The sequence below is a fragment of the Nematolebias whitei genome, chromosome 11 (assembly GCF_014905685.2).
Source record: "Nematolebias whitei isolate Nwh7 chromosome 11, NemWhi1, whole genome shotgun sequence".
NCBI classification, from domain to species: Eukaryota; Metazoa; Chordata; class Actinopteri; order Cyprinodontiformes; family Rivulidae; genus Nematolebias; species Nematolebias whitei.
The window spans coordinates 30,237,558-30,257,580 of record NC_056508.1 but is presented as its reverse complement, the minus strand read 5'-3'; the positions used below and the strand labels follow the sequence as shown (position 1 = coordinate 30,257,580).

Below are 20,023 nucleotides of genomic sequence, written 5' to 3'. Positions count from 1 at the left end.
CATGCTGAGATCTCTACATGCATGTTTACCATGCATGTCACTGGCAGGAATCCAATGAGCACCACAGAGGCTTTTCCTACCACACCTACTGGCCCTGGGTTTGTCAGCAGACAACTCCAGGCTCCATAAAACAGCCTGCTGCTCTCTGCCTTTGCCCAGCTTAATGGTCCCAGGGGCTGGATATTTACTCGTGACCTTTGCATTCCATTTGGAGCGTAAAAGCCTTTTTGCGAGGAAAATTCCATCGCTTTCGACATAGTCACTGTGCAGATCAGAAGATACCATAAAAAGAGAAAAAAAAAAAAAAGTGGTAAAAACAAAACTTGTCACGGTTTCTGTGATCTTGTATTAGACATAAATGGAATTGATGTTTAAATACAAATGTGTATGCAACCGTCTTAATTTGTTGACATAGTAAAGCCATTTGGGGTTTATATATCAAAGTCTAGGTTCTAAAAATTATGAAATGACAAGTTTTTTTTTTTTTAAAGAAATCAAGCAATTTCACTTACAGGTATTTTTGCAGTTTATTGCCTCATTGCCTTTAAGCTGACTGTGCATGAACCAAACGACTGTTGCACATTCAACCTTTGCCTTAAGACTCACCATCTTTCTACTTCATTTTGAGCCTTAACAGCTCAAATAAAAACGAGTTACAGCTCATTTTTAATGTGCAAATTTAAACACAGCTTGTGGAGCTCCAGCTGACTTCAGTAACATAAAATGCAGCTTTGGTGTTTTAAAGCATGCTTCACACACATTCAAATTCAGCTGGAAAACAACTTCAGGCTTTTAAACCTACTAGACTTCTACAAAAACAGAGGTGTTGAGGTGATATTAAGCAACAGCACCATCTGTTGGGTAGTGGGAGCTAGTGCTCTTCAAAAGAAATTACAGAAGTTCAAATATCTTAATTTAAAATGTCTTGAACTTTTTGGCCCAGAGCAACCAATACCATTTAGCAGTGATCTCAATTCGCAACGGGTTTAATATCCTTTACTAAAAAAAAAAAAAATACTTGTCTTTTCAAAACAAACAAAAAAATTGCTATTGTGCATAAACATATTTACTTTTCCTTATTCACGTATCTGAAAGAAAAAGCAAGACATCAACATTAACATTGAGTATGTTTATTAAAAGGGTGCTACAGTACATGTAACATCTCATCGACATAAGAAAAAAACTTTTTTAAAATTCTGCGGGAGCAGAAAGTTTTCAGTACAGAAAATAAAAATAAAAAAAAAAAAAAACCACAAAAATATCTACTAAACAATTCCAAAGAACTCGACATGTGGACTAGAGATGCATAAAATGGGAAATGGACATTTTGTTCAGAAAGTCAGAAGTCGGTCTGAATTTACTAGACGTCTGCCGAAAAATACCATAGCAGAGTACAGGAAACCCACCTCCTTTTTCTTTTTTAAAAGTGAAAAACACACTTTAATATCTAAAAACTGACTAAGCCAATGGGGGAAAAAAAAACAAGTCTCAAGGTGGGTGTTGTCAAGGTTGGTCAAAGTTCTACCTCATTTTTAACCACAAGGTGGCACCGACCCATTATAACCGTAAATATTGGTTTGTTTTTATGTGGACTGAAGATTGTCTAACCAGTGAAAATTATAAACTCAAAATAACATTCTGCTCAACAAAAAATGCAAAGTTGAGTAAAATGTGTTTTTATTTAACTCATGATACTGTAAAGAAATTTAAAATCACTACATTTATATAATGAAACGCATATTAAAAAAAATGAACACTAAGCAAAGAGGTTTAAATTGTAGTAATTATATCCTGGTAAAAATATGGAATAGGGAAAAAAGAAAATCTACAAGAAAAACGTAAAAAAAAGAAAAAAAAAAAAAGAGGATGCGATTATACAGACAGGAAAGTGTTTTAACAGTTACTTCCTGAACGTCAATACTACAGCCTTAACTTTGTTGTTTTTATAAAGACGTTGGGCATTAAAAACAACATTGAGACAAAATTCAGGCATTAAAAAGTATAACAGTTTGTACCACAAATATTATTTTAACACTTTCCTTACTGAGATAATTGTATCCCGTCGGCACTAAAACAGCATATTTAAAGAAAGCTCATGAATACAAAGAGAAAACAGTAGAAACGTTCCCCAGTAGCATATCACCCCATCACCCACATCCACTACAGCTTCTCCCATATGATGGATCCCTCTCAGCAGTTGGGGCCATTGTGCTCCAGGGGGACATGGATGGAAAAAAAATAAAACAAAAAAAAAAACAATAACCGCGTCTGCTGTCTGTGTCATCGCCGAATATGGTAAAAAGGTGAGGGACGGGAGTTTCGGTGTGGAAAAATGTCTGACTTAAGGTAGTCCCTGCAGTGGAGGTTTCCTCTGAAGGTGATACACTCACGCACTGACGGCATCCTTCTCCTTCTTGTCACCGTCTTCATGCCAGGTGAGACGCTCCTCATAGAAGGCTATGACGATCTGCGGGCACTTATGATTGGCCTCCTTGGCAAGCACGAGATCTGCCTCATCAGAGTCTTTCCTGTAAGACAAAGTTTGAATGTAGTCGTGTTGCACAATGGGGTGCAGAAAAAAATAGATTTTTAAAGAATCTAAAAATTCTTAGTCCTGGCGATTCTGAATCGATTCTAAAGGCCCATAAATCGATTTTAAAATGCGTTTTAAGTTCTTACTCCCCGCTCGGCCACCATACAATTTTGGCCGTGTAGGCCACCGTACAGCAAGCTAGTTAGCCAGCTCCCTTTATCTGAAAGGAGCCTGCTAGCATGGAGGACAGCGCGATTCAACCCGCTTCTTCGTCTTTAAAAATCATTTCAGATCCTACAGTGTTCCAGGGGAAGACACGGTTTAACAAGAGCACGGTTGTTTACAAGAAGTGTAAAATAAAATTGCGGGACAGTATTTTGGAAATACGACAAAATGCATGAAAGATGAAAGCGAAAGCAGCCGACCAGCGAACTCTGCAACAAACTTCTAGCCGATTCCCCACAGGCTGCGAAGATTTCCCTCTGCATCTCCTGCTAGATCACAAAGGATTTACGAGCAAACAGCTCAGTGGAAGGTGAGGGGTTTATTTTTAATACACCTGATCCAATGTACGTTATTTCTTCAAGTAGCTTTTTTTTTTGGCGATAAAGCAGCACCACAACTTCACCCTGAAACAACAAATGGGAGAAGCTCTGATGCAGCTGCAGCTCAAAGGGAACCGTTTCTTATATTATACTAAAACTTAGACAAGTTGTACAACAAACTTTAAGCAATTTGTCTTTTTAACAGGTTGAAGAGGACAAATGAGACATCGCCTGGAGCCAGTTCTAAATTATAAATGTATATGGTTTATAAATTACAGTTCAGAAGTTTTTGTGCAGGTTTGCACAGGTTTTGAATTTTTGTTAAATATTTACCAAATATGAATCAATATGGGCAGCACGGTGGCGCAACTGGTAGAGCTGCTGCCTCTCAGCGAGCAGGTCCCTGGTTCAAACCCCAGTCCAGGGGCCTTTCTGGGTGGAGTTTGCATGTTCTGTCTGTGCGTGCGTGGGTTTTCTCCGGGTACTCCGGTTTCCTCCCACAGTCCAAAAACATGCATGTTAGGCTGATTGGTAACTCTAAATTGTCCCTAGGTGTGAATGAGAGAGTGAATGTTTGTTTGTCTCGTTTGTCTCTATGTGGCCCTGTGATGGACTTGCGACCCGTCCAGGGTGTACCCCGCCCCTCGCACAGTGATTGCTGGACATGGGCACCAGCGACCCCCGTGACCCAAAATGGAATAAACGGGTAAAGAAAATGGATGGATGGAATCAATATGGTTAAGACTGTGAAGTCTGTACATTTCATATTAGGTTAAGTTTTGAAAATATAACAAACGTTAGAGCAATATGGTAAAAAAACAAAAACAAAAAAAAACTGTGAAGTCTATTTTATTTTGAGTTAAAGGTTAATGTACTATGGTAGGCTGAAGTCTGTTAACTTTTGCATTTATATATTTTGAATTATTTGTCTGTGATGGACTGGAGACCTGTCCAGGTGTCCCCCACCTCTCACACAGTGATGGCTGGACATGGGCACCAGTGACACTCTTGATCCAAAAAGGAAGAAGTGGGTAAAGATAATGGATGGATGAATCATTTGTTCCTAGATTTTTTATTTATTTATTTATTTATTTAAATCCAGGCAGCTAAGCTAACCTAATACTAGTAATTTAAGTTACAGAATTTTTTGCACTCATAGTTTGTCCTATTTTTGGTATAAATATAAAACGATGCAAAAAGATTTGATACAGTAAAGAACCTAAAATTATTTTAAATAAATATTCTATTTGTTTACATTGTTGTTTAATCTTTTCAGCTCGTCAGTTACATAACTGAAACAAAATGTATGACCATTTCAATAGAAAAATCGATTTTGAATGGCATCGTGACACCAAAAATCGGAATCGAATCACCAGATACAGCGATTCGCACCACTATTGCACATCATTACCATTACACACAACGTTAAAAGACCTGAATGATAAATTTGCTTATGCATGCTTAATAATCCAGGAAGACAAATCTAACCAAGAAAAGTCAGGAGCTCTGGACGGATTCTTCTTATTGAAGCTTTTCATCTTGTAGCCAAAAGAGTCAGTCTGAGGAGCTGCAGTAAACTCAGTCTTACAAATAGCACCTTATCATAGTGGATCAACCAGTTTGTTGTTGACATCCAAAACTAGCTGTTCACATGCAAAAGGACCATCAGCTTAACAATTGGTTGTTGGTGAATAGCATACGGCCATCAGGACACTGAGGGCTGAGTGATACTAGCAATAACAGCATTGGAAGAGGGGGACAGTTGGACACGGAGGCCTCTGCCCCTGGTTAACAATGGACAGGTTCTCTCTGCAATGATGGCTTCCTTCACTCCTCTCAAACCAGTGTTCCTCTCCATCAAGGATGTGAACATCTTCATCCCTGAAAGAGTGACTGCTGGCCTGGAGATGAGTGTAGACCGCAAAGTCCTGGCCTGATGATGTTGATCTTCTGTGCTGGACCATCCTTTTGGCCAGTGGCTGTTAAGTTTCCCTGATGTAAGACTGATCACAGCCCTCCTGACACTGAACAGCAAACACAACATTACTCCGTTTGTGCCGGGGGACTGGATCTTTGGGATGAACCAATCTTTACTATAAAGTATTTTGGTAACATCACTCAGCCCCCTGTGAATAGCAAGCAGCCATCAGGACACCAACGACCAATTGTTAGGGTGATGGTCCTCCTTGATCACATGAACAGATAGTTCTGGTTGTCAACAACAAACTGGTTGATCCACTATGAGAAGGTGCTTTTTATGACAGTTTGCTGCAGCTCCTCAGACTGACCAAGTCTTTTGGATAAAAGACGAAACGGTTCAACAAGAAGAATCTGTCCAGAGGACACAATTTAACTTTGTTAGATAAGTGATGAATTAATTTACAGATTCCACTTATTATAAAGGATCTTGTTAGTGTTCCTTTTATTAGCTTTACATTTTTCCTTTTAAAGTTAAAGTAAATTAAAAATGTATAGCCACCTAACATTTTTTTTGCATTCCTACAGAAATTAGCATGCTTTACCATAAAATATTTACAAAATTTTGTTTTTTTCCCCAACTACAACCTCAACAATGAGACTTCAGCTACAAGTAATGATGTACTGCATGTATAAATTTAGATAACATGAAATTGTAGTTTCATGATGTAGCTCACTGTTTTAAGACTGGACAGCTATTATTATTATTATTATTATTATAGTACTGCTAATAAGTAATTTGCCAGTAGACAGGGCACAGTAAAGTGCAATTTTAAGGAGTCGTGCCATTCCATCTCAAAAGGTCAGAAAAACAGATTTTGCTACTTATACGTTGCAGCAGTTTCATGCAAATAAAATTTAATACCGTCTCAAAAGCTCAGAAAGACAGTGCCCACCAGTAAATCGTGTCATTAACCGTTTTCATTTGACAAGACTAAAGTTTTTTAAGCGTTGATTTATTTAAAATAAATTAAAACTAGTGGCGTTTCATATAGTTTAAAAAACAAAACAAATAAAATAATAAAAACTTACCACTTCATGAGGAACATTAGATCGCCACATGAATCGGTTGCTCCAATAATCTTCTCTGGCTCAAGGCCCCTCTCAAAACCACGTGCAACTAGAATTTCATCCTGAAACACACAACAATACCAAACTTGAAAAAGAGTTGCACATGTGATGTGGTAGACCGTGTTTTATGTAGGTAAATATCTGTTAGTTCACATGTACACCTCAGTTATTTAGATTGCTCATTTATGTTGCTGCTGAAAAATCAAGGTTTATTGCCAAACATTCACAAAGATCAGCTTTATTTTCCTCTTCTTCAAAAGTCAGCAACAGCCAAGGTTTGCAGAAGAGGAAGGCGTTCGTTAGTGAAATCAAATCAAGTTGAGTTTCCAGAACTGAAACATCAAAACAAATATTCAAAACACAACTTGCCCATTTCTAGGTTAAGTAAACTACTAGTATCTAGGTCTACCTTTGGAGCAATACACTTTTCCCCACCCTAAAATGATACACCAAATGCTATTTAACAATTTAATTAGGGCTGCGATAAAGCAGACCATTTCACTTGTATCATGCAGTTATGTTCTGCATGATGTTTATACATTTCTTCAATTCACTTAATGTACTTGATCCCCACATCTAATTTAGAATGAGATAAACTATTATGAGCTTTATCACAACTGACAGTCATCATAATAAATATAGCAGTCTCTGACACTATGCAGTCCTTATTTAATCTGCGACTTTGATCCAAAAGATGAGATCACAAGGACAAACAATAAAACACAAACAACTCCCCAGAGTGACGCATACAAAAACACGCACACCCATGTGATCAGTATCAACTTAAGTTTGAAATATAAACACAGCTGCAAACTACTTTACCTCTTTCTTCTTCTTGGGTTTACTGGCACCTTCCTCCTCGTCCTCATCATCCTCTTCTTCTGAGGCCCTCTTTTTTGAGCTGCTGGAGTCTTTGGAGCGTCCAGAGGGGCCTGTGCTTGATTTACTGGCCCCGCTGCTAGGTGTGGCACTCCCACCACTGCCCTTTTTGTAAGTCTTCATGAACTCTGAAATAAGCTCAGGGCAGTCCAGGTTCTTCTCCGGCTCCCATGTGTTGTGCTTCCTGGGGAGGATTACAGAACAGTTAGTAGGTCAATCCACTTCTCCCCCAAAATGATCATAAGTAGATGAATAATTGTAAGATTTACGTTAAATACGGTCTCCCTGGCCTACTGAGAGTATACAGATGTTTTCTGAGTGCTGCTTTGGACTTACTCAGAGTATCCTTTCCACTTGAGGTAGAACTCAACCCTGCCTTTCACCACCCTCCTGTCCAGCACCTTCTCCACGACGTATTCTTCCTCATCAGATGAGGATTCCTCTTCGCGAGACTTTTTGCCCATTGCAAAGTTAGGTGCTTAAACAAAGAGCTGTTAGGCCGAAGAGACTTCCCTGTCCGAGAGGAAAACACAAAGGCGAATGTTAAAAACACTGGTCCTTGAATTCTCACGAATATGCATTAAAGCCATTGTGCACAAACGTATATTTCTTTCAACCATATTTAAGCTTGAAGCAAACGCAAGCAATTCTGCGTGACTGAAGGGCAACTTTCACAACGTGGTGAGACGTATCAGCAAAGGCAACCGCTGCATCGTCGCTGATTTAGCACACACCAGGCTCGACATAGCAAAACATAAATAAAAAAGGTGTCATACTCATTTGCTTTTGGCTCTCAAAGTTCATAAAATGGTATTCTGTTAAGTTGCTTTAGCACAACGCACACAAAGCGAGCAGCGAAATGAGGAAAATGATGTTCTCCTCAGCTAACCCAGACTTGCTAACGCAGATAGCCGCTAGAAGCTAATGCGTGACTGGAAGTTCCGCCTTTAAATGTCAAAGTACAAATCTATACTAGCAGCAGCATGACTCACAGATGTAGGTAACCTGTTACTTACCCCGTGGACGTGTAAACGGCGGGTTTAAGGCGTTAACCGCTGCGATATGCCTCGTCTATTGTGGACCAGCAGCGAGGCCAGTGCAGAAGCGGCGTTAGCATGTAGCCTGTAACAGATAAAGGGGCTGTGCGCAAAAAGCGCGCGTTAAAAGGCGCACAATGAACGTACCGCCCCTCGACAGCTGATAAAACCACCATGTTTGTTTGGAAAAGATTACCGTGATTGTGTTACTATCTAAGTGTTTGCAGCAAGATTTGTGCAAAAATATTGGCATAATCTGTATATATGTGAAGCATAGAATAAACATGGGGGGGGAGCAAAAACATATACCCTATAGCGAAAATGTAGAAAAATACATAGAAATCGTGTAAATACGTTTTTTTTTCCCTGTTTGTATTTTACACTTATATATTTTGTTTAGCTACATTAACAATTTGTCTCTTGTGGTCCGACCTTTTTATTAATCATTTTACAACCAAATATAATCAGGATTGGAGTGGTACATCTGGTCCGTTTTTAATTGGACAGGGCGGACACACTATTAAAAAACAAAAGTAATACAAGTGTACAAGTGTTATAATGAACTATTTCGTATGCGTATTTTTACAGTGATTCATCCATATTAAACCATCATACTATGCTGAGGCTAAACGTAGTCACATGAATGAAAGTGAACATGCCGCCTGGTGATTGGTTGGTCACAGTGACTGACGGGAGTTTTAACCAATCAAAATGTAAGCAACGCTGACGACAGAGTGCGGCGGGATTTACTGACCAATTGCTGGAAGAAAAAGGCGTACCCTTTCCTACTTATTGAAGTGTTGAGCAGCATACCGCTCTTGCTTGGCGGACGCAGATTCTTGCTCTGAGGTCGGTGTAAAGGATTCTTCAAGAGTAAGGCGTTAAGATGTCAAAAGACGTAAGTATTGTATACATAAAGTGTTATACAGCATAGATTTAAAATTTCGGTTACGTAAATGTTTAAATTGAAGTATATGTAACTCGTATTATACTAACCGCGTGTTCCGGTAGCGGTAGCTTTCCAAAATTGCAGCCGCCATTTTAAGAACGTCAACCTTGTGGCCTTTTGTTCATACGATCAGCATTTTACGGCGCTTAAGCGCTTCCCCGCGGTCTTGCTATTAGTTATTGCATACTAAATATATTAATAAATGTGAACGCTTGGTTGTTGTATGTAGACGTCGATGAAAAATTGCGTGATTTGAGCAAAATCGATCTTGTCCGCAAACGCTAATGGCGGCGACGTCTGCCTCCACCCCGACTTGATTTTTTTAATTTTTTTTTTATTCTGTCTTTTTACATGTCGCATTGCAGCATTAGTTAACTGCAGTTATCTGTAACGATGTCTTGAATTGGGGATAATTCAATAATGTTATTAATGACTATTCCCCACATGTTTATTGTGCAGGTCCCACGTGAGCCGGAACAGCTCCGTAAGCTGTTCATCGGAGGCCTGAGCTTCGAGACGACAGACGAAAGCCTGAGAGCTCATTTTGAACAATGGGGGTCTCTAACAGACTGCGTGGTAAGTGTGATCCTTTGATATGAATTCGTAAAGATGAACGATTTTATTCCGGTTTTGGATTTAGTTTAAAATCAGCATTTCTGACTTCAGGTCATGAGGGATCCGAACAGCAAGAGATCCAGGGGTTTTGGCTTTGTAACTTATTCATCTGTACAAGAAGTTGATGCTGCCATGTTGGCTCGTCCTCATAAGGTGGATGGAAGAGTGGTAGAACCTAAACGAGCAGTTTCCAGAGAGGTATATTATTTTTGGTTACACAATTCCATTTTATGTTTAGGACACGTATTTGACGTACTTGTTTCCATTTTATAATATAAATACATTCATTCATTGATTCTTTACTCAGGACTCAAACCGCCCAGGTGCACACATAACAGTAAAGAAGATTTTTGTTGGAGGCATCAAAGAAGATACAGAAGAATCCCATCTGAGGGATTACTTCCAGCAGTTTGGTAAAATTGAGGTCATTGACATCATGACTGACCGTAACACTGGAAAGAAGAGGGGATTTGCTTTTGTCACCTTTGATGACCATGATGCAGTTGATAGGATTGTCAGTAAGTATAGATGTATTTCCCATTGCAGGTTTGTTAAACTGAGTGTTAATGCAGTACTTGACCTTCGTTCTCCCTCCTCCAATTTTGTAGTCCAGAAATACCACACAATCAACTCTCACAACTGTGAAGTGAGAAAGGCCCTCACCAAACAGGAAATGCAAAGTGTAGGCATGGGAATGAGAGGGAGCCGGAGCAGCAGCAGCGGCAGCAGTGGGGGAAGGCCTTATGATTATGACAGAGGCTTCAATCAAGGTTAGACTTTATTTAATCATATATAAAATATTAGAGTGTGCTAAATCCAGTGTTTTGAGTTTTGCTTTTATTTTCATCAGGAGGAGGAGGCGGTGGTGGTGGCGGCGGCAGAGGAGGAGGAGGAGGAAGATATGGAGATGGTCCTTACAATAACAATGGAGGTGATGGTGGTAAGTAAAAATAAATTCATTTTTCTTCATTGTGTGTTCATTTGTAGTTTGTTCTAAGACCGTTTTTATGTTTTTAGGTTATGGAGGTGGTCCGGGAGGTCCTGGTGGCTACAACCAAGGTGGCAACCGTGGTTATAACCAGGGTTACAACCAGGGAGGCGGCGGCGGAGGAGGAGGAGGAGGCGGCGGCGGCTATGGAGGAAATGGTTATGACAGCAACGGTTACGGTAAAGATTCTAGCATTTGTCATAGCGTAACATGTTTTATGGTGATGCGGTAAAACGGGTATAATTTATTTAAAAAAAAAAATTTCAGGCAACTGCGGTGGTGGTGGCGGCGGTGGCAATAACTACAACAACATGGGCCATTACGACTCCCAGGCCTCCAACTTTGGTCCAATGAAGAGTAACTTCGGTGGTGGTGGTGGCGGCGGCAGTGGTGGTGGTGGCAGGAGCTTCGGTAAGTATTTAGACAAAGATGACGCATTTATGTTTACTGTTGTTTTTTATGATCAGTGGAGGTTAATTTAATGTCTCCTTCAGGTGGCTATGGAGGAGGCTCAAACAATCCCGGTGGTTATGGCCGTCCAGGACGATTTTAAGTGGTGAGCATCGATTGGTGTCCCTCTGCTCATATTTAGCATTGTAAAACCAGAGTTTTTGTCATTGTAGGGATTCACTGCAGTATGGATAACTTTCAACAAATTCACTCTGGATGTCAGGTCTTACAAAGTCAGTGCACAGTTAACAATGTTGTTCCATATTGTTCAACAGGACTGAGTACTTAGGAGAGGAGAGCAAGGAGAGGAGAGCAAGCGAAGTGACAGGGCAGCTGCAGGTTTACCTCCTAAATCTGCTCAGCCAAACAGTTGTGACAGGTTACAGCTGCTACAAGAAGAGATGTACAGTAGATAAATCATGGAGGGCCTTCATTTAAAATTTTGTCTTGTTTTTGTTTTGTTTTTTTCATCTAATGTGTTACTGGAACGCAAGCATTCCAACGAGGGATTTTATGTTTATCTTTGAGTCTGGTTTTTATTTGTAACTGCTTCAAATCAATCTGAAATAAAACATCTTTCAGTTTTTTTAAAACCTTGTTAGACTCTTTAGTGATTTGGGTAAGGGAGGGTTTATTACTAGATGCTGATGCTTTTTAAAAAAAAAAAAAAAAAAACCCCAAGGTTAAATAAGGGATAAAAAGTTCATTTCCCAGAAACTACAGTACTTGGAAGAGAGCAAAGTGGTGTGCAAATAACTATCATCACAAAGAACTCGTCACTTGATTCAGACCCTACAAAGATCACCTGGAGGATGCTAGCTTACATGCAAAGTCTAAGGCTAGCCATGGAAGCGAGCTGAGGGAGAGAAGTAGCAAAACCATCGCCAGGATCATTGAAGCAGGGGAGAGTGAGAACAGAGGCCTGAGGCTAGCTAACAGCAGCTACCAAAAGGCTAAAATGCTGTCTGTAGGTAAGACCAGACTTCTCAACTACTGATAGTAAATATTTTGTCTTGTAGCTGGTAGTGAAGATATTAAGACAGTAATGATATAAATGGACAAAAGTTTGCACTTAATGTTGGTGGTAAAATGGGCCTCTGCTTGTGCAAAGAGGTTGAACTTGTGTTGCATGCATTGATAATAAATTTAAGAAACTATTGTTTGGTACATTTTTAGTTATGTTGTGCTTCTGCCTTCCAGGTAACTTGAAGAGCTCTGGAGTCTGACTTCATTTCTGTGACAATGGATCAGTCAGGTATAAAATAAATTCACATTTTCCTCTTGTTTTATTGAATCTAATGTTCATTTCCCTCCCGCCCACAGGTTAACAGGACATCTTGTATATGCCAAAGCATATTTTTTTTACACAAATGGAGGCTGCAGTGCAGTGATTTTTTTAAACGTATTTTTTTAATAAAGTATTTTAAATAAAATGGGTGGTTTCAATCAATTTTTAAGAGCATGTTCAAAACCAGATCTGGATAACTGACACGATCAAGTTGTTTCTGGAGTACTTAAAAGTTCAGCACTGATCACTCTTCTCCATTGAACGAGGTACCAGATAAATTCTTCCATCAGGCGTTTGTTGTAGAGAATATTCATCTTTCGAGTAAGGCTGTCCGTCCTCGTCTCGCAAGTGAGAAAATACTTCCTTGTAAAGGTCTGTCAGGCGGCATTTCATAAAAGCCGAGCTACGCTGGAACCCGTGCCGTTCCTGTAATAGGTGGTCTCGCTGGACCTGCAGGTGGTTCAGTTCTCTTTCGAGGTGAACTATGCTCTCCAGCTTCCTCTTCCTGCAGTTCTGAGCTGCCACCTTGTTCTTTCCTCTCCGTCGAATATCTCTAACCAGTGCAAGTTGTTTTTCCGTCAAAGTGTACTGTGTCAGCAGCTCGTTGAAGTCGTCCACGGGTAGATTGATGATCTTTTCCATGGGGAAGGGGATCTTCAAAGCCATGGCCCTCCTTTCATCCCTGCTCAGAGGAGCACGAGTAGAAATGCCCACTTGTGGCTTGGGGAACATATTGCAGTGCAGTGAGCTCCCTCTGCTGGTCATATCTTCATAAAAGGAAGTCACTGCTATACCTGGTTTTATTGACCTTGAGGTCATACCACAAGGTTGTGAGAGCAATAAGCTTGACTGAGGTAAATAAGATGAATGTCCACCTGAGTGTGAATATGAGTGGGCTTTGGTCTGATAGTCCATTGGGTAATTGATAGAAGCCCTATTGGTATGCTCAGTCATACCACCTGACTCGCAATCCCTGTATGTTGAACCAATGTCTATGTAACCTGGTGCACCTCCAACTGGGTTGTCAGGGGAAGCCAAAGGTGGACTGGATCCCAGTGAGAGGCCAGAGTCAGACTCCAGATCATCAGCGGAGTGAACGGGCGCACTTTGTCCGAGCGCAGTCCACTGCACGTGCCGGCCCAGACCCTGAGAGAGGCAGCTGCTGGGCCTCCTGTGCCCAAGACTGGAATCTGACATGTTCATGAGAGACGGCTGCGTGTGAGAAGAAATGGGAAACATTCGTTGATCCAGATGAGGCTCAGGGTTTCCGTATGTGGCTTCTGTGTTGCCCACATGATGGCAGGCGGGCATCTCTTCAGAGTAACATTCTTCATAAGTGTTGGCCGCGCTCAGTTCACAAGCAGCAGGGAGATGTTCAGGATGAGGCTGAACCATCCCATACTCCCCAGCAGGGGCCATCAGCTGCATGTTCTGGTACTGAGCTGGTTCATAGGAGCCATCACCTGGGACTCTAAACTCCTGCAACAAAAGGACCACATGATTGATGAGCAGAAATATAAAATCACACTAATGTTTGATTAATACTAAAATGGATACGTTTATTCAACCTTTGCTGCACTTCAGTCTGCTATAAAATTCTTACAAAGTACATGAAATGTAGAGAATTTGTCTCGTTTTGCAACAGATTAATTAGAAAATGGGTAGTTAATTTCCCTGTTTGATTTTATTTTTAATAGAGTAGTTGTGTTTAATATTGTAGCCGTGTAGTTATTTATTTGAAAATACCATTTGTTGTGTTTTCTTCCAACATTTGCTGTTTTCAGTGACACGGTCAGCCAAACAACCAGAAACACTTTCAGCTGAACTAAATTACAGACATGCTCATCAATGCTGCTCTAATACTTTGTGTGACTGTAGCCCGAAAAGTCACGCTCACATCGTCCACCAACAGATTTAAACAGCTCTGGCTTCACATCACGTTCCTTTTCAGGCTTCAAGAACTAAGATGAGACGAGGCTGAAGGTGATATTTTTCAGTGGACCGTTTTTGCGAACTTTAATAAACAAAACTTTGCAAAACTACTTCTGTAAATGCAGTTTTCCTTTAATGACATGACAGTTTTATAGACTTATAGTTTCATAAGAAAGTAGAAGGAAACAAGGTTTTGGGCTAATGTGTTTATTTTATTTTGCTGAACGAGTGCTGGAAACTGAATGCTGTACTTTCAAGTTTCAAAATCTAACAGCAATATGACCTTTGTGATAGTGTTTTATATACTGTATATGTTTTGTTACCATATTTTAAAATGAATAGTTACTGTAAAACTACTTATTCATTGGTATAACTACCAATAAATAAAATGGACCCCAGGAAAATTGTTACGACAATGGCTAATGGGGGTCCAAATAAATAAATAAATACTTCCATTTAATGAACACGATTTGGCCCATGTAACTTTACTAATTAAAAACATTTTGTGTTGCACAAACAGAAAAAAAAAAGTCTTCTTAAAACATTTTATGGTGCCTGAAAGACATTAAAATCAAGTCACCGAGGTATTTTTTTCTGTTTAATGTTCAGTGACCTGTTTGAAATGGATAATATTAAAATTATAATAGCATTTTCAGTAGAATCATTTGCAACTCTCATAATATTAGCTTATAATTTAAAACCAATACATAAATGTAGAAATCGTTTTTGTAGAAGTAGTTTACCTGCAGCTCAGTGATGGCCATCAACTCCTGCCACGCCACATCCATGTCTGTGTCCTGTGGAGCCCCATGAGGCCTGATCCCAGGGAAGTTAGCTTGGACCGACACCCCTCCACACAGCCTGCCAGGTGTCGACACTACCTTGGAGTGGACAAAACAAACCATTTCAAGCACTAACATCGAAAACAGACATTCATATTATAGACTTGTGCTGAGGCTTCTCTTTTATCCCCCCTCCTTATGGACCTACCTCACAGGTTCTCCTCAAAGGGAGAACACAGTTGGCTGTTGAACACATTCAGGAGAGATGTTTGCTTCAAAAAGTCAACCTGGTGGAGACATAGAAAGTCCTGTCACTAACATACCTTAATCCTCATATGTTTAGACAAATCATTAAAATACCTTTACACACATCTCTAGAAAATGGAACGTCTTTTGAGTTACTGGAGCTAAATAGATGATTGTATGGGTGATGCCAAAGTTCTTTTGGAGCTCAGAAAAGGTTTACTTCAGTTGAGCTGACTCCTCCCATCAGCTGTTCCAGGGTGCAGCTATGCCAAGCCCTGATAAGACAATCTGCGGGAAAACAGCATGCTCTAAAAGACACACTGAGGACAGATGACTGTTTGGGAAATTTAGGCTCTCAAGCTTACTAAGTTTATTTAACTCAACCACACAGCTCTGAGGTTTGATTCTATTTAGCTTGTTCACTTTTTTCATTTAGAAGTCCAGTTGTTATAAATCAGTTGTATATTGTGAATGTCCACCCACTGACGTGTGCAGAAACAAAAGCACTCATGCATGCTGCTGAATTCTAACTTGAATTTAAAATATTTGTTGTTTATTTAGTGATCATTTTTAATAAATAATTTGTTTTTAATTTTTTTTAAAAAAGCATGACTGTTCTTGTGTGAATTCAGTATTTATCAAACCTGACCTGAATGTATATTCATCAAGCAAAACCTGCACTGATACAATCTGTATCTGTGCTCCGTTAATTTATTAACAAGCACAACCTGGGATTGTTGGGCACTTCTCAAGCTGAGATATTTAAAATTTTTTAAAGTAAAAGTTTACGTTAACCCTTAAAGGCCAAAGACCAGTTCAGTTTTCTGAACTGTAACTTGTTGGAAGACCTATATATAATATAGATTGGAAAAGTGCGCAAATTGGAAAAGTGTGCAACTTTATTTTATTTATTTATTTATTTTGAGGAAAATTTTGGTTTATGCCATTATAAGACGTTTGGTTTGTCTGCTAATCCTTAATTTACGGGCAATAATAAACCTGTTAGAATAGTTATTTCAAATCAAACGTGTCACTTTTAATATTTTCTATATGCAACACAGATTTCAATAAGATTTTATTCATTTCGTTCAATATTTTTGATGATCATTGTTTCAAGTCCAACCTCATTGTTAACCGGTATAAGTTATATTCAGACTATCTGAACTTCTTCATTTAGAAAAAATACAACAAAAAAGTTTTCAAGCGCAAACCTCTCAGCATCATTTTTAATTAAAACGAAATGTATCACTAAACATGAAAAAGAGGGACAAAAATAAACCTACCTGAATAACATCATCATCTTCAAGATGTGATGAGGACAATACAAAAAGTGAAGCACCAGTCCTGGTGAGAAAAACAATACACCAAGAAAAACTCAAAGATGTTGTAAGGCGTTCCACATGGGGCCTCCTGGTCTGTCTCTAATTCAGCTGCAGGTCTCGTACTGTAAGACACAACCCTCAGCCACCAGAATAAATGGGATGGCCCTGCAACCTTCCTGTAAAGCACCCACACAAACTTTTTTTTTCTTGTTTCTTCTTTGCACTTTTGTATCCTTAATAGCACACTTGCACCCCAACCTCCAAATTTCCCTTTTGCCCTCACGACAAACCACAAACCAACAGTCTGGCACAAACCACAGCAATCATCCTGTCGGTTCACAAGGAAGGTCGATGTGTACAGATCCTTACAAAATAAAGGTTATTTTGGCTCCTAATTTTGAAACATAGGTCTTAAAAAAATAGAATAAATATCTAAACGAGCCACATGGTTGTCTCTTCCCAAGCCAAATGGAACAAGAACAACGTCCTTTCGAATCCTCCAAACAACAAGGTATGAGGAGTGAGATGTGGAGCACCTGGAGTCAGCGCCAGCTTTGCAGTGAGGGCCCGGGTGGAGGCAGGATTGAGACTTGGTTTAGCAGAGATGGAATGTACACCCTCTGACAGGTAAGAAAGACTACATTGTTCTTCTATCTGGCAGAGCAACCACCAAAGTGAGATAGAGGAGCAGGGGGAAGAATGAAGGGGAGCGTGTCTCACATAGCAAGTGAGCATTAAAACCCCTCCACTAAAAAAAATCCTTCATGTCGGCCTGAGCTGAAACTCTCAGAGAAGTTACCTCACATAGGTTGTGTGATTTGTTAAACTGTCCCATGTGCCACAGGTGCTTCAAAAACACTCTGCTTATTAATTATTTTATAAAATATCTCGTTTGTTTGCTTTGCAGCTTGAAAGGTGTTAGTGGCAGATGGTCTTATGGCAACACTGATCATTTGTGAACATTTAGAGCAAATGAAACATATAGCACCTTTGAAACCATAATGCATCTATTGTAAAATACAGGAAAGTTGGCTTTTCAAGCAGTTGTTGATTGTAATAAATAACTGGCTTAAAAGCTGCATTTGTTATTTAGCTTATAGCTCCAAAGGACTCAGACCCTGTGTTGGTTAGAATATCCAGAATGAATGGACCAAAAAAAGTGAATGTTTTCTTTTAATTATCCGCAAAATATTTGTTTTGTCATGTGTGAATTGAGCTAGATTATTAAACAACAAAAAAATCATTGTATCTCATGGTAACACTTGCATGACCAAAAATATGCATGTCAGGCTGCTTCAGACCCAGGCCTCCCTTGCAAAAGAAATCTGTGATCCCAATGGGATTTGCCTGGTTAAATAAAGGTTAATAATTATAATAACACTTGCATGAGTTAAGTTAATGTAAAATTGATAATTTTTAAAGAAAGCAACAATTTTCATATTTTGAGTTTGGTTCTGCAGAAAGGTTGCAAACATTTATTCTACATCTTCTAGATACTTCTTTGAATGGTCTCAATTTGGAGAAATATATATTTTTATGTTTTTATTGATGAGGTAAAGGCTATATATATGTCAAGAACAAAGTTTATTGCTTTCATTTTAAAACAACTTGAAATTTCAAAGATTTCATTGCAGTTTATGTGAATGCCATTTCAATAACATTTGCACTTCTATGCAATTTTGCATCACATGCTTTTTACGAGGAATTTGGTGTCTTGTATAAAAAACATGCTAGCTATAGCTGTAACACTTCTTGTGGAAACTTAATATATCCGCCAAAATAATAACGTATTGTGAGTTTGATTAAATTATTTTAGATTTAACTTTTGCGGCACGATGGCTCAGTTGGTAGAGCTGTTGCATCTCAGTGAGAAGGTCGCCCGTACAAATCCCAGCCGGGGACCTTTCTGGGCGAAGTTTGCATGTTCTCTCCTTGCATGCGTCGGTTTACTTCAGTTACTCCGGTTTCCTCCCACAGAGCAAAAACATGCATGTTAGGCTGATAGATAACTCTAAATTGTCTCTAGGTGTGAGTGAGAGAATGGTTGTTTGTTTCATTCATCTCTATGTGGCCCTGTGATGGACTGGAGACCTGTCTAGGGTGTCCCCTGCCTCTCACACAGTGATGGCTGGACATGGGCACCAGTGACCCCCGTGACCTAAAAAGAAAGAAGTGGGTAAAGATAATGGATGGATTAAACTTTATTAATCTTTTTTTCAAGAAAATTAAAAATGTGATGGTGATGTGAAAGTTTTTAAAATAGTATTTGCAATTTTTTAAATCATTTTAAAACAACCACAATATTATTTGGTCTTACCCTATTCAGTCAAGCTATTAGCTTATCAATTTGATCAAAATTATACTCTATTTACTATTTACTATGTATTTCTATTGGAGTCATTCAAAGAACTATCTAAACAGGTAAGACTTTAATTGTTCATAACTTTTCCACAGTACCCCGCTTTAAAAGATTTGAACCTGTCAGGTGTTTGTGGACGCTGACATCAACAGTTAAAAATATTAATAAGCACAGAATGTGTGACAATAAGGACATGCTTTGTGCTAAATGTTAACTGAACTAAAACAAACATTTATGGCTCTAATTATTATGATAGATTTAAATCCATCCAGGAACTATTGCACTGAGACACACACCACAATGCTTTCACTGGTATTCTTTTCACATGGAAAAAGTAGGTGGCGGACAATGTCAAGAAAGGTGAATGTCTATACCAGGAATCAAAGCAGGGACTTCCCAACTTGAGTTCCTAGCACCCAGCCCCTGACTCAACCAATGCCACAACATGCCAAAGAGCAGCCTGTTATTACTGCAACCACAGCAGTTTCAAATTTTGTTTCCAAATCTGGACACAGTTCGCAGGTCAACGCCCACATTCCCAGTTTTTTGTTTGTTTGCTTCAATTAGTCTTTGACATCTCTACTTTTCCAGCCTGCCTGAAGTTCACAGGTCTGCCGTAGTTTAGTTCTCGTGCACCTCGGGGCTGAGAGCAAACATGTTGGTCTGTAACTACCCACAGTTGACTCACGCAGGCCTAAAGTCTCCTAATGAGCTCAGACTCTCATACAAGTTAGTGTTAAATCTGACCCCAAACCACTGCTAAAACAATATTTTCCTCATTTATATGTGATGGTACATTTCCATATGCATTTATTAAGCTTTTGAAAGATTGACAGATTGTGGTAGGTTAGGCTTTAGCAAGGAGAAGACTAACTTTATCAAGCTTGAGTAGAAAACCCCCACTACCAAACAAAATGAGCTCATTCAGAGGGTTGTGGTGACATAAAGGGATTATTTATTCAATTATTTGGAGTTAGCTTCTGGGAAAAGATAAAAAAAGGATAGTTAATTATTTCCTTCAATAGCAGCCTTATCTTCTAAAAATATAAA

The 20,023-nt window shown here is 39.2% G+C and overlaps 3 protein-coding genes across 4 annotated transcripts; 1 reads left to right on the top strand and 2 right to left on the bottom strand.

Moving 5' to 3' along the window:
* Positions 1-1,836: 1,836 nt before the first annotated feature.
* On the bottom strand, positions 1,837-8,125 carry cbx5 (chromobox homolog 5 (HP1 alpha homolog, Drosophila)). Of its 2 annotated transcripts, none has more exons than XM_037684847.1 (5): positions 8,022-8,125; positions 7,342-7,518; positions 6,949-7,189; positions 6,088-6,188; positions 1,837-2,528 (listed from the first exon to the last, which is right to left on the bottom strand). In XM_037684847.1, the coding sequence occupies exons 2-5, from the start codon at positions 7,467-7,469 to the stop codon at positions 2,387-2,389; spliced, it is 612 nt and encodes a 203-aa protein (XP_037540775.1). In that variant the 5' UTR covers positions 7,470-7,518; positions 8,022-8,125; the 3' UTR covers positions 1,837-2,386. The 2 variants fall into 2 exon arrangements, with proteins under 2 accessions (XP_037540775.1, XP_037540776.1); XM_037684848.1 differs by lacking the exon at positions 8,022-8,125 and adding an exon at positions 7,782-7,831.
* A 692-nt stretch (positions 8,126-8,817) lies between these two features.
* Positions 8,818-12,092, top strand: hnrnpa1b (heterogeneous nuclear ribonucleoprotein A1b). The gene is made up of 10 exons (XM_037684849.1): positions 8,818-8,940; positions 9,451-9,567; positions 9,658-9,804; positions 9,914-10,124; positions 10,215-10,364; positions 10,457-10,546; positions 10,624-10,773; positions 10,862-11,005; positions 11,089-11,150; positions 11,320-12,092. Exons 1-9 carry the CDS (start codon positions 8,929-8,931, stop codon positions 11,145-11,147), a joined length of 1,080 nt encoding a protein of 359 aa, XP_037540777.1. The 5' UTR covers positions 8,818-8,928; the 3' UTR covers positions 11,148-11,150; positions 11,320-12,092.
* Positions 12,093-12,566: 474 nt separating this feature from the next.
* Positions 12,567-15,302, bottom strand: nfe2 (nuclear factor, erythroid 2). The gene is made up of 3 exons (XM_037684845.1): positions 15,255-15,302; positions 15,008-15,145; positions 12,567-13,811 (listed from the first exon to the last, which is right to left on the bottom strand). The coding sequence occupies exons 1-3, from the start codon at positions 15,300-15,302 to the stop codon at positions 12,567-12,569; spliced, it is 1,431 nt and encodes a 476-aa protein (XP_037540773.1).
* Between the last annotated feature and the right edge of the window lie 4,721 nt (positions 15,303-20,023).

What these genes read in the sequence shown, in the direction of transcription:
- nfe2 (XM_037684845.1), bottom strand. Translation starts at nt 15,302, where the DNA reads ATGTGTTCAACAGCCAACTGTGTTCTCCCTTTGAGGAGAACCTGTGAG. An exon ending in CTTTGAGGAGAACCTGTGAG is followed by an intron (nt 15,146 to 15,254) that starts GTAGGTCCATAA and finishes GTCCACTCCAAG; the next exon opens with GTAGTGTCGACACCTGGCAG. An exon ending in TGGCCATCACTGAGCTGCAG is followed by an intron (nt 13,812 to 15,007) that starts GTAAACTACTTC and finishes CTTTTGTTGCAG; the next exon opens with GAGTTTAGAGTCCCAGGTGA.
- cbx5 (XM_037684847.1), bottom strand. Translation starts at nt 7,469, where the DNA reads ATGGGCAAAAAGTCTCGCGAAGAGGAATCCTCATCTGATGAGGAAGAA. An exon ending in AAGTGGAAAGGATACTCTGA is followed by an intron (nt 7,190 to 7,341) that starts GTAAGTCCAAAG and finishes AATCCTCCCCAG; the next exon opens with GAAGCACAACACATGGGAGC. An exon ending in CTAATGTTCCTCATGAAGTG is followed by an intron (nt 2,529 to 6,087) that starts GTAAGTTTTTAT and finishes TTTGTCTTACAG; the next exon opens with GAAAGACTCTGATGAGGCAG.
- hnrnpa1b (XM_037684849.1), top strand. An exon ending in GGTCTCTAACAGACTGCGTG is followed by an intron (nt 9,568 to 9,657) that starts GTAAGTGTGATC and finishes TTCTGACTTCAG; the next exon opens with GTCATGAGGGATCCGAACAG. An exon ending in TGCAGTTGATAGGATTGTCA is followed by an intron (nt 10,125 to 10,214) that starts GTAAGTATAGAT and finishes CCAATTTTGTAG; the next exon opens with TCCAGAAATACCACACAATC.